Below are 16,548 nucleotides of genomic sequence, written 5' to 3' on the forward strand. Positions count from 1 at the left end.
TAGTAGGTTGAGGGAGGTGATTGTCCCGCTCTACTCTGCGCTGGTGCGGCCTCACCTCGAGTACTGTGTGCAGTTCTGGGCACCACAGTATAAAAAGGACATGAAACTGTTGGAGAGTGTCCAGAGGAGGGCTACGAAGATGGTGAAAGGCCTGGAGGGGAAGACGTACGAGGAACGGCTGAGGGCACTGGGCCTGTTCAGCCTGGAGAAGAGGAGGCTGAGGGGAGACCTCATCGCAGTCTACAACTTCCTCGTAAGGGGGTGTCGAGAGGCAGGAGACCTTTTCTCCATTAACACCAGCGACAGGACCCGCGGGAATGGAGTTAAGCTGAGGCAGGGGAAGTTTAGGCTGGACATCAGGAAGGGGTTCTTCACAGAGAGAGTGGTTGCACACTGGAACAGGCTCCCCAGGGAAGTGGTCACTGCACCGAGCCTGACTGAATTTAAGAAGAGATTGGACTGTGCACTTAGTCACATGGTCTGAACTTGGGTAGACCTGTGCGGTGTCAAGAGTTGGACTTGATGATCCTTAAGGGTCCCTTCCAACTCAGGATATTCTATGATTCTATGATTAATCATATTCTTGCCGGGTAGAAGTGCTTCTGAGTATAAAATATTAAAAAAAATAATCCTGAAGCTTCAGCAGTTTTTGGTATTTTTGTTTTTCCTTTGGGGCATGGGGTGGGGAGGAGGGGCAGAACGGTACTCTCTCTTGTATGGAAAATTAAGGCACAGGTGGATTGAACTTGTAAATAGAAGAGGTGAGAGATTAACAAACAAAGGTTTTGCTAGATACACTGTTCAGCAAGGCAACATCCCTGCAGCAAAACAGAATCAATCCCCATACAACACACAGAGAGCACACGGAAAGCCCCTGGGACAAAGGACTTGCTTAGCAGGTAAGCGAAAGCGTTAAATACAGTCAGAAAGCATCCCTCAGCTGGAGCTTAAGAAGCCTTTGGTAAGAGTGCCTCTTCCAGGCCAATGCGCACTGTGCAGTCAGATTTTGCATCAGTGAGACAAGAAAAACACAACGTGGCTTGTAAACCATCAGTACATGACATAGCGACTTATGCTTACTGGAAAACTCTGCAATCCATCAAAATCCAAACATGGTTTGCTCTGCACCTCCCTCTCCCCTTTTAAAGGGAGGCTCACCTTCTTCAGCTTAGACTGATCATCCTTGTAAGTAATCATCAGGGCTAGTGCCAGATCACCTTTCTCCCTTCGGGTGCCTTCACACAACAGAGGATGTTCTGCTTCACTGACAGTTGTCTTCATGCCTACAGGCCAGAAAAGAGAGGGATGAAAAGACAAGTGAGCCCATGGGACTACACCACATCCTTAGCACTAGATATACACCTCAGACTATTTTATTCACCTCACTGTCAGGCAAAAGAAGAATTTTACCTATTCTACTGTTAACTTCAAAAACAGGTCATGAATAAACAGGAGCTGCTGTCTGTCCCCAGAATACTCAGCTTGCTACAAGCGTCAGAGCAACCTGATCATAATATGCCATGAAAAAGAGCCCAGGTAAGTCCACTTCATCTTGAAATAAACTTTTCCAGTTTCTGCAGGTGTTACAGGCCAGCATTCCCTCACCATACAGAACTCATCTTTGCCCTTTCAGATAGGAGGCAACAGAGGGACAGGACTTGTTTAACCCGTTCTACTCCTTCTTTTGCATGCAGCTTTAAAACAGGCATATACTATTATCAACATAATACGTATAACCACCGCTTTGTTGCTGAAGCTGCTAAATGAGAGGCAGGAACCCAGTACATGATAATACTTGAGAGTACTTCTGCTAGTCTTTCACCATCTTTGTCTAACCTCTTCTGAAATGATTGCCTTTTGTTCTTTGAAACTACCCATCTCCATCAAAGCCTAGGCAATACTTTTTCCACAACAAAAGAGAAAGAAAGCTAAACTACACTCACTGCTTTAACATTCAAGTTCCTGTCCCATATCACCCCTCCATTTTTTACTGCTTTGCAAAGACACCTCAAATCTGATGTACAGAATTTTTCTGCATCTTGTTCTGATAAACTGTGCAAACCTTTAATTTTTGTACCAAACTGGAATAATCTCTCACCATCCAAAATGAGGCAGGATGCAGAACATGGATGAGGAAAAAACTTATATTGTAAAAGATTCTTACCAAGAGCAGCAACAGCTGCTTCAAAACCAAGCTCTTCATCTCCAGGCATTTCATTATTCCAATTACGACTTGGGGGTCTACAACCTGTAGGAGAAACCACTGAAAGGAGACAAGAGAATTAATGCTCAGCTTTCAGAACTAGGACCTCAGGGCAAAAGCTATTTCTGAACTCTCTGAATTTGCAGAGCTTCCAGTGGTCCTATTCCTAATCCTTTTATCAGTTCCAGAATCACATCACTGCCTTGTTCCCCCCCCCAACACACACACACTTTCTCTCTCTAAACTCAGAAGCCTCCAAACTAGCCAGGTATATGCCAAGTAAGTCATGTAATCCAACACTGTTGGGTTCTTTTTTTTAAATACTAGATTCATATTATCTTCCTCTGAATATAACCAGCATAAGAGCAGAAAAAGTTAATCATTGTAACTATTTTACAAAAGCACACAAACAGTGCTGAAATATGCTAAGTTTCAAATGTAGGCAGAAGGAGAGAGAATTCTTATCTCCAGAGCAACATGGAAGGAAGAACAAGCAACAGTGTGGGAAGAATCACAATTAGGTTGCCTTATCCTGGAGACAGTTTCTCTTTGAAATCCTCTCAAGACCTGGAATCTCAGAAGGTTCCCTTTGCACATTCAAACCAATGCAGACAGTACCTGGAGTGCACAGGACATCAAATATAAAGCTAGCCAACATAAGAGGCAGGACTGGACGATAATCACATAATGTTCCTTCTCGGAGTTCTTCAGCTCTTCCTCGAATAGTATTCATCTCATTAGTGACCAAGGGAATCTTCTTCAAGAGAGCTACAATCTCAGACTCCTGATAAGCCAGCTTCACCTGGTTAGTATCCACAAAGAAAGAGAAGAAGGTGTCATCAGCGCCATTCTTCCCTATGCATATGTTGAAGTAAAACGATAGTATTGGATTATTGAATTACAATAGCTCTTAGCACCCAAGCCACCTTAACCATTCCCTCCGCAGTGAACACAGACATTCAAGTTTAATGCAAGTCTTGCCTCAGATTTATGCACAACCTCTGTTTTTACTCAAATTATTCATTCTTGAGCTGCATACAGAAAAATGCATCAGCTTTCATAGGAACATCAGGAGAAGTATTTGGCTAAGTCCCCGGAAAAGATGACTCACAATTATAGGAAAAAGCATGCTAAGTTAAGTAATACACCCATTAGAGACGAGGGATTGATTAGCAGCTGAATGGCATGGGGTGACATCGATGTGTATTAGCACACCAGGATGAAGACCTACTACATTTCACTACCCTGTGTCATTCCTGCATTCTCTCCATTTTTAACGTGTGAAAGTGATTGTTTTCTCTGCAACAGCTTGGGTAGCTAGTGACTGCCAATCTCACACTTAATCTTCTAATCAGACTGTAAGAAGTAGAGATAATCAGTGGAACAAGTGTACTTGGTGGATTACTAGCAATAATACACATCTCCAGGGACTGCTCAATCCTGCAAGGTGGCTGCAAATCACATAGACAAGGTCTTAATTGGACACTTCTCTTTCTAAACAGGAAGCCTAGCAGTAATCAGGCAGTGTCCAAAACAATATGCCTGCGCTGTGCACGTGCTCACAGGCCAACAAATGAAATATCAGGTAAAGCAACAGTTTTCAAACATGAAACAATTACTCCAGTTCACCCTAAGGAATACACTTCAAACCACTTCACCAACACAAATACATACAATTCAGTTTACAAATGTCTTTTTCTTCCCTAGATTAGCTAATAAAACTGGAAACGTACATGTGTTTGAGATAACAACAACTAAACTGCTCCAATTGAAATAAAATATTCATAGAAGATATTGCCCTCATTTATTGTTCTCACATCTGTAACTTTGTTGAAATCATAGGCCTTTTGGCACTGAGGTCTGATCTTCCTTTCAATGGAGATAAACCCAGATGATATGATATTAGATAGATATTTCTAATATAGATATTAGAAATGATATTTCTAATCAAGTTTCTGGCAGATCAACGTGTGCTTGGGATTTGTGAACACCCCCTTTTGTCCCAGTGTACTCAATTTTAAGGAAACATATAAAAGCATAACCAAACTTCAATAGTTAAAATGGGAACCATATAAACATAAGCACTTAAGCAGCACAATATTTCTTATGGATACTGCCTTTTCAAAATGTTTTGTACCTCCAGAGCCTTGGTAGAAGCAGGTGGTCTCTGCAGCTCCAGAGCAAACATTCCTATTCGAAAGGCCAGGTTGTGGTACTCCAGCCGCTCACTCAACACAGTCAGCAGGAAAGCAGCTTTGGACAAGGTGTTGGTTGCCATCCAGGTCTGCTTGCTGGTTGATACTTTGTTCTTTTTGCCCTGTTTGAGGAGGGATTTGTAATCAAGATCAGGCACACGAATGACACCCAGAGGAGTTCAACCCAAAATCAGCATCAATAAAGGGCCTGGAATCACAGTAAATGCGAAATGCCTGGGAATGGTGTTGTACCCATCCCACACCTTCCTTCTATGTTACCCTCCACCCTTGAAACTAGACAAGTATTCTCTCTACCTTAGTTGGTGGCTGCTCCACTTTGAGATCCGGAGGGTTGGCTAACAGGTCCCTGGCAAGCTCTACAGTTAAGCGACATGCTTCATTGCTGTATCCATGTGCATACAGGGCCTCTGCGCAGGCAAACAGGATCTGTGAGAAAGAACATATGGTAATATTCAAACCACATTCCCCCATGCTGGAGCCAGCCTGCTCAAACCACTTGTCTCAAAGCCTTTGCAAATATAATTCACAATTAACCTCAGCAGCGGGTGCTCCCAGAGAACTCCTTCCTCAGTCGTCACCTCTATACTTTTACATGCTGACCTAAAAAGCCTTATCTCACATGATTAGGTCCCATCTTCCCTCCAATACTATAAGAGATCAGAGAATAACTCAAAGAATAAAATTCAAATTGACTGACAATAACTGTTTCCATGCATCCCATTTTGGCTGCTTGCTTATATAGGTGCAAACCCTAAACATATTTTGAGGTTACTACAGAAATGTGATACCATCTATTTATATCATCTCTTGCCTTCCAGAGAACTTCTGCTTACATAGCTGGATTTAATTTTTTCCTGCTGGGCATGCCTCAATCTTACTCATTATGAGTTTCAGCTCAGTCTTCACAGAATCACGGAATGGCTGAGATTGGAAAGGTCCCCTGGAGGTCACCTGGTCCAAGCCCCCTGCTCAAGCAGGGGACACCTAGAGCAGGTTGCCCAGAACCAGGTCCAGGCAGGTTGTGAAGATCTCCAAGGAGGGACACTCCACCAACCTCTCCAGACAACCTGCACCACCACTCAGTCACCCACAAACTATAGTGCTTCCTGATGTTTAGACAGAACCTCCTGTGTTCCAGTTCATGCGCACTGCCTCCTGTCCTAGCACTGGGCATCACTGAAAAGAGCCTGGCTCCATCTTCTTTGCACCTGTCTTCAGGTATTTATGGACATGGATAAGATCCCTCCTGAGCCTCCTCTTCTGTAGGCTGAACAGTCCCAGCTCTCTCAGCCTCTCCCCAGAGGAAAGGTGCTGCAATCCCTTCATCTTCATGGCCCTCCACTAGACTCTTTCCAGCATGTCCAGGTCTCTTTTGTACTGTGGGGGGGTGGGGTCCCCAGACCAGACCAACACTGAGGAGAGAGGAAGGATCACCTCTCTTGACCTGCTGGCAATACTTTGCCAAACGCAGCCAAGAATATTGTTAGTCTTCTTAGTGACAAGGGCACACTGCTGACTTGTGTTCAACTTGGTGTCCCCCAGGACTCCTCAACCATATTCATAAAACTGCTTTCCAGCTGGGTAGCCCCCAGCATGAACTAGTGCCCAGGGTTGTTCCTCCCCAGCTGCAGGATTTTGCGGTTCTCCTTGCTAAATTCTGTGAGATTCCTGTCAGCCCACCTCTCCAGTCATTCAAGGTCCCTCTGGATGGCAGCACGATCCTCTGGTTTACCCTGCACTACCCCTGTTTTCATGTCATCTGTGAATTTACTAGGGATGCACTCTACCCCATCATCCAGATCATCAATGAAGATTTTGAACAGGACTGGACCCAATACTGGCCTGTGGAGCATTATTCTACCATTTCCAAATGGCTAGAGGAAAAAGCAAGCATGTTTTGCGTACATGTGTAAGTTCTGGAGTGCGAGATGGAGCAGCTAAAACTGGACACATTTGGAGTGAGCACAGCAAAAGGGAATCAAACTTGAGAGAAACAGAGAAATGTGGTATCAATACATTAAGACTGTAGATAGCTTATGATATAATGGGTTATGATGACTTTATAGTTAAGCACTTGCTATAACAACAGACTAGGTTAAGTGTGACAGTTGGGAGGATGGCAAGAACGTGATGTAATCAATACATGGAAAAACAACACAAAACAATGTTTTGAACTAGACTCAGCTCACCTCCATCCGGTTTTCCTGCTCCAGAGGCTTTATACCAGCAAATATATCCTGCTCCTCTTCATTTCCCCCTTCAGCTTTGTCATCATCTTCCTTGGCTACCTCTTGTGGATTCAGATAGTACACCTGGTAATCGTCTTCCTCTTCTCCATCGTCCCCTCCCCCTGCTGCACCATTCTCTCCTACTTCTTCTGGCTTCAGGCTCATACCGCCATTCTCGTCTGCAGAAGGCAGATCATCATCACCACTACACATTTCCCCCACAGGATCCTTGGTTGATTTCTTGGCTGTGGACCTGACACTTGGCTCAGGTCCCTCGGAGAAGTACACCCCGCCGTCCTCCTCAAAGGTATCCCTGTAGCTCCTGCTCAGAGGGCTTTCTGTAAAACTAAACGTGTTGCTGGCTTCTGCCCCCAGAGCCAAGCTGCTGTCATCCAGGCTCATCTCTGCTAAGTCTGGCTCCAGGGAGCTGTCCTCACTGCTCATGCGCCGTTTCCCACTATGTTTACTGGTCAAGCCTTTGCTCACTGGCAATTTGGCTTTGCCCACTGCAGTCTTGTACACAGCTTTATCACCTTCTGCTGAAAGTCGTCTCAGAACCCTCTGTGGCGTTTCAGACACAACTTTCCGCTTTCCAGTGAGTTCCTTTGGACGAACCGCTGGCTCCTGGGGAGAGGGCCGCAGCCGGTCCCCAGGCTGCAGACATGATCCCCCGGGCTCCTGTCCATGGGCTCTACCAGCCTCACAAGCAGTTTCTGCACACTGCAACCGGCAGCTCCTCTGCTGGATGGCCTTTACCCAACAGAATGAGTTCTTCTTGTCAGAGCTGCTGTAGGTGATCCCAGGAATGGGATAAGCTTCCTCCCAGTTGAAGTAACAGGCTTCCACAGCTGGCTTGAAACCCTGGAACAGCTTCTCCAGTGATTTCTTGTGCTGACCCCTCTTAACATTATCTATGACTTTCAGCTGCCACTGTCTGAGCTGTGAGCAAAGGTCCCTGCGCCTAAGAGAAGAAGTAAGAGGACAGGTTAGAAAGCAAACACAAAACACACCACCACCAAACTACCTCTTAACCCACAAAACACCTCCTCCTTTTGATCAGAAAACTCTTCTGCTGAATTGACTATAAACAACATTAATAAGAAGACAAGCTAAAAAAAGGAAACAGGTCTACTAACAATGAAGTCCTGAATAGGCCCATGACATAGAAACAAAATGCAAAGAGTGCCATCATGAAAACATGATACAATCTGGAAGGTTTAAAATGAAATGCCATCTGCCCTGATTATCTGCCTCAGATAGGGCATTAGTGATGTGAGCCTCAGCAGTCTCAGACCAGCAAGTGCCACAAGAAACTGCTGCAGGAATCATTAACTGAACTCAGCACAGGTGTGGCCTCACCTCAAGTACAGCATACAGTTTTGAGCACCACAATATAAAAAGGACATAAAACTATTAGAGAGCATCCAAAGGAGGGCTAGCAAGATGGTGAAGGGTCCAGAGAGGAAGACATACGAGGAGCAGCTGAGGGCCCTTGGTTTGTTCAGCCCCGAGCAGAGCAGGCTGAGGGGAGGCCTCATGGCGGCCTGCAGCTCCCTCATGAGGGGAGCGGAGGGGCAGGCGCTGAGCTCTGCTCTCTGGGGACAGCGACAGGACCTGAGGGAACGGCATGGAGCTGGGATGGGGAGGGTCAGGCTGGGGGTTAGGGAAAGGTTCTGCTCCCAGAGGGTAGTCGGGCACTGGGACAGGCTCCCCAAGGTACTGGTCACGGCACCGAGCCAGCTGGAGTTCAAGCAGAGTTTGGACACTGCTCTCAGACATGTGGTTTGGCTTTGGGGTGGTGCTGTGTAGAGCCAGGAATTGGACTCCATGATCCTTGCGGCTCCTTTCCAACTTAGGATACTCTATGATTCTGTGATAAAACATTTTGCAGCAGCTGCGAAATGGCATTGTGAACAAATCCAGTCAAGACATTCAGAAGAACAACCTATACAGCCTGTCCAGAGAAGTACTATGGCAGATAGGATCACGTAATCTACCTCCTAGGCATGTATCTTTCTTCCCCGATACGCCTATCTAGAGCCCAGCAATTTAATTTAGGCTGTAGCAGGCTGTCCTCTGGAGACTGAACTATTGCAAACCATAGGCACAAAACAAGCAAAACAAATATGTAATTGATGTTTAAGCAACCGAGGAAGAAGCAAGCTAGAAGGCTTAAATTCACTTAAATTACACAGCAGGTAGTCCCATGTCCCATATTATCACAGGAAGAACAAAGCATTTCTGCATTTCACAGCTCTGAATCTCACATACGGCCTAAGCATGCAAACCAGATAGTCTGAATGGATAACAATGTTTAGACAAACTAATTCAAGAAGTTTCTAGAAAGTCTTTTAGCTCTGCACCAAGTGTCTCAATCAACTGCCATGTTGTTTCTGTCACATCTAAGAGATTTGAGGTACAAGTCCAACACTTCAATCCACTCAGATTTCCTATCAAAAGCTAAAGAAAACCAAACAAAATCAAAATGGGGTGACCCAAATTAGGTGAAAAGGGTATTAGAACAAAATAAGCTCAACAGAATAGACTGCTTCTAGTTATCTAAAGAATTTAATTCTCAAGGGAGCAGGGCAGTGGGGCTTAACTGAGGAGAGAATTTTCAGAAGGAAAAAGGAGAGGGAATTATTCAGGAAAGGTAACTTAAGGTGGAGTGCCCACAATGAATTCGGATTTAGGTAGCAAGTCTTCATATGATTCAATGGAAAGAACAGCAAGGATGGATAGAAGAAGGTTCTTTTGGTGACTATTAAAATGCCAAGAGAATAGGAAATCAAGCAGAATATTTCAATTATACATGAGCTCAAGTAGATCTGAGCAAATTTGAACTGCACCAGATAACTGGAATGTGAATGTATGTAGCACTATTACATACTTTATTAAAAGCCTTTTGTGGTTTTTCTATATGATTTGATTGATGTTTGTGTTTATTTTAAACCTCATTCCCAGTTTCCTACAATTTTTGACTTGTCTTCATCTGCTGTATTTACCTACTTCATACCGTAAACTTTACAAGACAGAAACTGCACATATTTAGTGTCCCTGGTGTACCTTGCAAGGATACAGCACTGTACTAATGTTATGCAACAATTCACCAAAAGCAAATGCTGTTCACGTGTGATTGTATTTAAAATACCATCCTGTTTTCATCTGTTCTGAAAAACTTTTTCTGACCATATATTTCACATTAGACTTTTTCAATATATTTAGCACCCTACACTTCACAGACTGCGTGTACTAAAAATATTATCACAATGCTGACCACAGTTTTTCAACGTGAGCCATCAATATCTCAACTGCTATTCAAGTTGTGCTACATAAAGTTGGCAGTGATTTACCAAGGCACAATCTGGTTCAGAAGCCTGCATAAGCTTGTCAGTATTTCCTCAGATGATTGAAAACACTGACAGAAAATAATACACCAGTGACACTGTTTGTCAATACACTGTAGAGAATAAGCTCCGTAAGTACACAGAAAGCAATAAATGGTTCATCTTGAAATAGACAATAGCAAAATACATTAAATTGCCAAACAGTTAAATTCAAAAAGCATTAAAATTTATTAGAAGCCTGTATTACCACTCAAATAAATGTTCTCCACTGGGACACTGAAATGCAGACATACACTCATGTGTAAAACAAAACTCCCAGAAAACAACAAATTATTCACACTACATGATGTTGCTAAAACTAAGCAGCAAAAGCAATTAAGTTAAAGGCAATCACAATGCTCTTCAGCCTTACATAGCACACGCTCCAAAAGGACTGGGTGACAGTTGAACAGTCAATGAGGTAATGATACAAACACAGGTCATCTACAGGAAAAAACTCCTGAGTGTATTTGCACGTGACAAAAATAAACAAGGACAGTGTCCATTGGTTAAAGAGTTCTAGCTCCCATTAGATTATCTGACGTTGGTACTCACCTCTGTGGACTAATAGTTGGGTCTAGGACAGCCAGCCTCCAAAGAACTACCATCTCATCACACATACTCGCACAGGCATGAGCAGCTACTTCTGACTGGCCATTGCTGCGCCCGGTGTGGCCGCTAGCACTGCTGTGTGATGCAGACGTTCTCACACTGTACCACCAGCCGGTTATCTGCAGAAGAAAATGTTCAGTGGAGCTGTGTTGTGGTTAACATCCCACTCCTTGTTCTCACTTAACTACAATACCCACAAGGAAACAGAAGCTGAAGTTAGTACCATGTTTTCATTTGACTTCAAAATAGCTGAGAACATTAAAGCTGTATTGGTTTGTGAGAACTAAGGGCCTCATTTTTTTTTTCTGTTTGGAAGGCACATGCCCACAGAACAAAACAAAGCACTTGCAGGAGGTTCTCTTGCTAGAGGCCTTCACATCTGGAGGAAGAAAAGTGAACAAATGTGATAAATGAAGCATTTCCTTTCTCCTGCTTGAAGCTGAAGTATGTGATAAGGTAATAAGGAAACGTGCACTACATTTTATATTAGAGTGAGATCAGTGTCCTAAACTGCCAAAGAAAACATTTTTCCCAATATTAATTACAAAAATATCAAAAAAATCACTACTTAGACCCATCAAAATATATTATCTACAACAACAACCAAAGAACTTGAGGTTCTATCACCCAACACATTTCTTTAGGCTTTATGAAAGTGACAGCTCATATGTGATGTACTTGTTTAGGAAAAAAATCATTACAATAAATCACCTTGACTGGCCAGAAATCAGAACAAATTTGCGGAACAAAACAGTTCAGACTCCATATATCGGTGTTAAAAGGGTTGAGGTATTTCAGGGATACAGTGTTGCTGGGGCAACACTGAGCCAGAGCAAGAGCAAGCTACAACATAAGTTTAGTGTGGAGAAATATATGCCCATAATGAATATAGGCTGTTATCAAAAAAGTTATTTAGAGATGGATTGTACAGACATGTAGGATCAGTCATTGACTCAGCCTGATTCCCCAGAATTTTTTCCTCTGTAGCAAAGAGGCTCAGATACCTGTTCATAGTTGAGACACTGGTCAGTCAGAATCTCCAGCAAAGGAGCAGCATTGCTATCCCGTCTCTTAAACATCTCCCGCACGATAGAAAGCAGGTTCCAGATTCCCTCAGGCTCTCTTCCTCGCAGGGGACGCAGGAGACAGGCCCACTCAGCAGCAGCTGGTGGCTCCGTGGAAGAGAGGTACATTGAATTCACATCACTGTGGATAAAATAGAAGCGCAGGGATGAGAAAAAAATGAAATCAAGCAAAGTCACACAAAATCCTGAGTATATGCTATATCCAAAAGTATATTTGCATCTTAAATGGGACAGATATGCATAATTTAGAAGAGAGGACACATAATGAGACTGAGAAAACCGCACCATAAGGTACTGTGCAAATACAATGTGCTCTACTGAAGTAACATTGGACAACTGATGCAAAAATACAATCCAGAAAAGTTACCTCAAAACTAAGCATCCTTCATGCGACAGAATTGCGTAAGGGTACATACTATACAGTGAATAAGCTCACAGATTACATGAATATTACATTTTCCCTTCAGTAGGAAACAATTTACCTGAAAACAACAGGAGAGGGTCCACAGAATTTATGAAGGGTTTTCTTTATGTTGTCACTCAGAGTAGATTCATCTAAGTACCAGGTGCTTTGATCTGATGCAGAGGGTCCAGCAGTGGGATCTTGACACAAGAACACATACAAAGGTTTTGCAGATTTTAAAGAGATTCTCCTCTGTTGCCCAACCACAGAGATTATGATGAGCATACAAGCAGTGTTACTCAGTTTATTTCACCCATTTTCGAACTCACTATTCAGAAATATCTCAAAATGTTATTGTTACATTACCTGAACAACTGGCAACACTTACACAGGAGACGTGACTCCCATTTTAAAAAAAGCACAGCTAGCCAATTCAATGAACTTATTTTATCCCCCCTCTGTTCATCACTGCTAAAGCTACACCTGAAATACTGTATTCAGTTTTGAATCTTTCAGTCCAGGAATGATACTGAGAAACCAGATAGGAGATAGCAGAGGGATATGAAAACAGTGGGGGGAATGGAACACTGATCTGTGAAGACAGGCTGGGACTGTTCCAACTAAGAAAAAAAAGGTGAAGGGTTATCATTAACATCCTACAACTACTTGGAGTCACAAACTCTTATTAGCAGTGCAAGATAATAAAAATGGGGTACTTATAGTGGATAGTAGGAAAAAATTCTTGACCATTAGAGTAATGCAGTAGTACTGCAATACTCTGTAACTTCTCTGGTAACCAAGACTTAGCTAAGTTAGCCCAAGACACAGCTAACCCATTTGAGGGTTGCCAATAATCTTGTTTCAAGTAGCAGGCTGGAGAAGTTCACTCCAACCAGCATTTCCAGGAGTCCATAATTAACACAGAGCTAAACAGAAAAATCTTCTGTTAGAAAAGGTGCACTGCCTGATGCTCCCTTCCCCTGCATATACTCCAAGGAGTCCATCACACTAACAATTTCTGGTAGCTGAACCACATGCATGCTTGTACTTACCCCTTTTACATGTACTTTGACCTCCACCTGCAATCCCAGGTAGTTTGTAACCCATCATTTCAAAAACTCAAAGCAATGGAAATACATCTGCTTCCTATCTTTAACACAAATTACTGAAATAACATATATCAAGGTTACCTGGGGCTCCACACACTGTGTTGATGGCAGTGGACTGAGAAGATAACAGCTCATCGAGCAAGCGCTGAGCAGTTGGAAGAATCTGCAAACATGAAGGAAACTTTCAATATATACAATATGCATAGTGTTTCTTACCCCAATATATGCAGCCAAATATTTGCCTGGATTTTCCCAACTGAAGGACTCTCACATCAGAAGTATCAAATACACAGTCATGTTTTCAGAAAGGACGGTAGAGGGTGCTAAAGATAATCCAACAGCAAACTAGCTGTTAGACTTCCTTCTCTCCTTTCTCAAAGCAAACCTACATGCAAGACTTCCTTTCTATGCTCACACTCTAAGAAGTAAACAAAAGCATTGTAGGTTATTAGTTCCTTTCTCTTTTCTTGAGGAGGAGACAACGTACTGTGCTACTGCAGCCAGTTCTGGGCGATATGGAAGTGACTGTAGTCACGATCACCGTTTTCCTACACTTTGAATGTTCTTTATTTCATGTTCCAAAATTCATTTCACTAAAATAAACTAATAGGAACAGAGGAACAAACTGTAAGTTACATCTATACATAACTTTTCAGACAGCCTTTAGCTCATTTACCATGCCTTTAGCACAGAAACCACATACATGTATACATGGCTCAGCAGTAAACTAATAGAATCTCAGCACTAAATACCATCATAGCTACCGGCCAGTTCATAGCATAAGCAGATAAGACTCGCACCTGACAGCAAAATCCTGAGTAGACATACACATAATTTGGCCTTTTTGAAAGAAAAATGCATAGCAGAAAACAGTTCTTCCCTCACTTTCAATCTAAGTCTGGGCTGAGAGACCTTGGATCCATTTAGTCCGTATCATGCACACACTAACAACAGGTTGGGCATATAAAATAGTTCGGATTTAAATGACTTGCGGCAGAACATCTGATAACCCCCCACCTCTCCCTGCACAACTGTGGTTAAAGATCACATTTACTGTAAAGCAAGGAATATTCAATACACCATCATATTTGCAAATAACATGGACGCATCCAAACAGACAGAAGAAAACATTTCAGAAGGACATTTTACATTTCTACAAAATAGAATATAGGCCTTCCAATACCCAAAGGGGGCCTACAAGAAAGTTGGGGAGGTACCCTTTCTCAGGGAGTGTAGTGATAGGACAAGGAGTAATGGCTTTAAACTAAATGAAGGTAGATTTAGATTAGATATAAGGAAGAAATCCTTTACTCAGAGACTGGTGAGGCACTGGAACTGGTTGCCCGGAGAAGTTGTGGATGCCCCATCCCTGGAGGTGTTCAGGGTCAGTTTGGATGGGGCCCTTGCCAACCTGATCTAGTGGGTGGCATCCCTGTCTATGATAGAATGGTTGGAAGCAGATGATCTTTAAGGTCCCTTTCAACTCAAGCCATTCTGTAACTCTGTGATGATCAGAATATATGAAGAATATATGTAGACAGAATATATGAAAGCATTATATCACACGCAATTCTCATGATCCTCAGGAAACTAGTAGTACCACTATGAACCTTTTAAAACCCTCCTTTTCAAACAGACTAGTGACATATGACTTTCAGATCTTAAGGAGAAAAGAAAAGCTTTGTCTTTTATGTAACAAAGCAAGAAGCACACACTGTTGGTGTTTAAATTTCAGCAACAAAAAACAGTTCTTTTCTTTTTTTTAATCATTTTCATATTATACGATCTCATAAGAAGATTACTATTTCTGTAGGAAAGTCAGGGGATGTTTTAGCAATACAATATCTTAGTGTCCCAGGCACACTGTCATAATACAAATTCTAGGTGCACACTGACAGTATTGTAAGTCTTAGACATAATTAATACACACACTACCGAAATGTGACAGACTCATGTAGGCCAGCGTTTCTCAGCCTCATTTGGTTGAGCCATCATAAAAAGTTCCCAAACCCTTATATTCTTAATTTTAAAGCAAACATTTTGCAGTTACTTGTGTAATTTTATGCAATTTGAGCTAGCATTTTAGGCAGATTATAGAAATGACCTGACCTTAAATGGTGTAGATATTTAAGGAATAATAAAGCAGATTTTGCCTTTGACTAACAAAACATCACATCTATTACTTTGCATAACCCAAATGATTCTTTTGAATCAAGAGGCTGCATTGGGCAAAGTCAAAAGGTCACCAGTTGGGTACATTAGAAAGTACCTACCTAGGCTATGTATATACAGTGCATCCCTAGTGTAGCCTTCTCCATTTATCCATCCATAAAACACAAAAAGAATAACCTGTTTTATTCTGACCCATGTTTTTCACAACTGTGCTTTATTTTACTGGGTTCGAACTTTACTTCCACAAGCTAAGTGCACATTTATGCTAACATGAATCGACATCACTCTTCTTTCTTCTTTTAAGACACTTTTAATCTTTTATTTGACAACAGACAATTGTCAAATAATAGAATGGCAAGCTTGAAAAGGGCAAGAACTAAAAGCTTTTCCGGCAACTCACAATCAAATAGCATAACTGGTGATCTTGCAACAAAAGACATCACATAAATTCACCCAAAATAGCAATAACTCAATTTAACAAAAAATCAGTCCTATTGATCGTCCCAATTTACCTGTTGTGGAAGTTCGCTGATTAGGTACTGAGCAAATTTTTGCAATTGGTCTCTTTGTAGCCGAGACAAGGACTCAGAAACAGGTGCTCGTAAGCATACCGCAGATGCCTTAAGAAAGAAAAGGAGATATAAACTGTCATTACCAGGTCAGACATAATGAACCTGTGCCCAGTGAGCAGATAAAGTGTCATGAACAGTGGCCATGTTGATGCATATCATGCTTGGCCTTGGCAGACAATTCTTCCCCCCTGTAATTATGTGGAGTGTAGCAGATAAGATGCAAATAAGCTGTCTAAGTTTTATCAAAACTGTTTTTAAGAGTTTCTTGTCAAGGAAACTGCTTTAACAGCTGTGCTTAAGATCTGTTGTTGCTAGCAATTGCACAAATACTGGCAGGAATTTCACAAACAAACCTCTAAAATAGGACATTATTCTTTAAGCTTCTGGCAAAGCAACCGGCTCTGTAGGGGACCGTTTCACAGAATCACAACTGCCTCATTTATCTCATTTGAGATTTTGACTTCAATCTTAAAATCACTCCTTCTCCGTATCTTAAAACAATAGATCATAAAACGAATACTAGTTTCTTAACCTTTTTCAATATACAGAAAAAAAGTACCCA

General features: G+C 42.2%; 1 protein-coding gene across 2 annotated transcripts in view; it reads right to left on the bottom strand.

Moving 5' to 3' along the window:
- Positions 1-16,548, bottom strand: part of ZSWIM8 (zinc finger SWIM-type containing 8) — a 67,338-nt gene that overhangs the window by 14,809 nt on the left and 35,981 nt on the right. For both annotated transcript variants that reach the window (XM_038181257.2, XM_038181256.2), the window contains exons 5-15: positions 15,927-16,034; positions 13,324-13,405; positions 12,213-12,333; positions 11,650-11,851; positions 10,589-10,764; positions 6,609-7,608; positions 4,714-4,845; positions 4,341-4,520; positions 2,822-3,005; positions 2,165-2,263; positions 1,159-1,283 (exon numbers count right to left, since the gene is read on the bottom strand). In XM_038181257.2, the coding sequence (XP_038037185.1) occupies positions 1,159-1,283; positions 2,165-2,263; positions 2,822-3,005; positions 4,341-4,520; positions 4,714-4,845; positions 6,609-7,608; positions 10,589-10,764; positions 11,650-11,851; positions 12,213-12,333; positions 13,324-13,405; positions 15,927-16,034 (2,409 nt within the window). The remainder of the gene's footprint in view (positions 1-1,158; positions 1,284-2,164; positions 2,264-2,821; positions 3,006-4,340; positions 4,521-4,713; positions 4,846-6,608; positions 7,609-10,588; positions 10,765-11,649; positions 11,852-12,212; positions 12,334-13,323; positions 13,406-15,926; positions 16,035-16,548) is intronic.

This window comes from Anas platyrhynchos, chromosome 6 (assembly GCF_047663525.1).
Source record: "Anas platyrhynchos isolate ZD024472 breed Pekin duck chromosome 6, IASCAAS_PekinDuck_T2T, whole genome shotgun sequence".
In the NCBI taxonomy this organism is placed as follows: domain Eukaryota; kingdom Metazoa; phylum Chordata; class Aves; order Anseriformes; family Anatidae; genus Anas; species Anas platyrhynchos.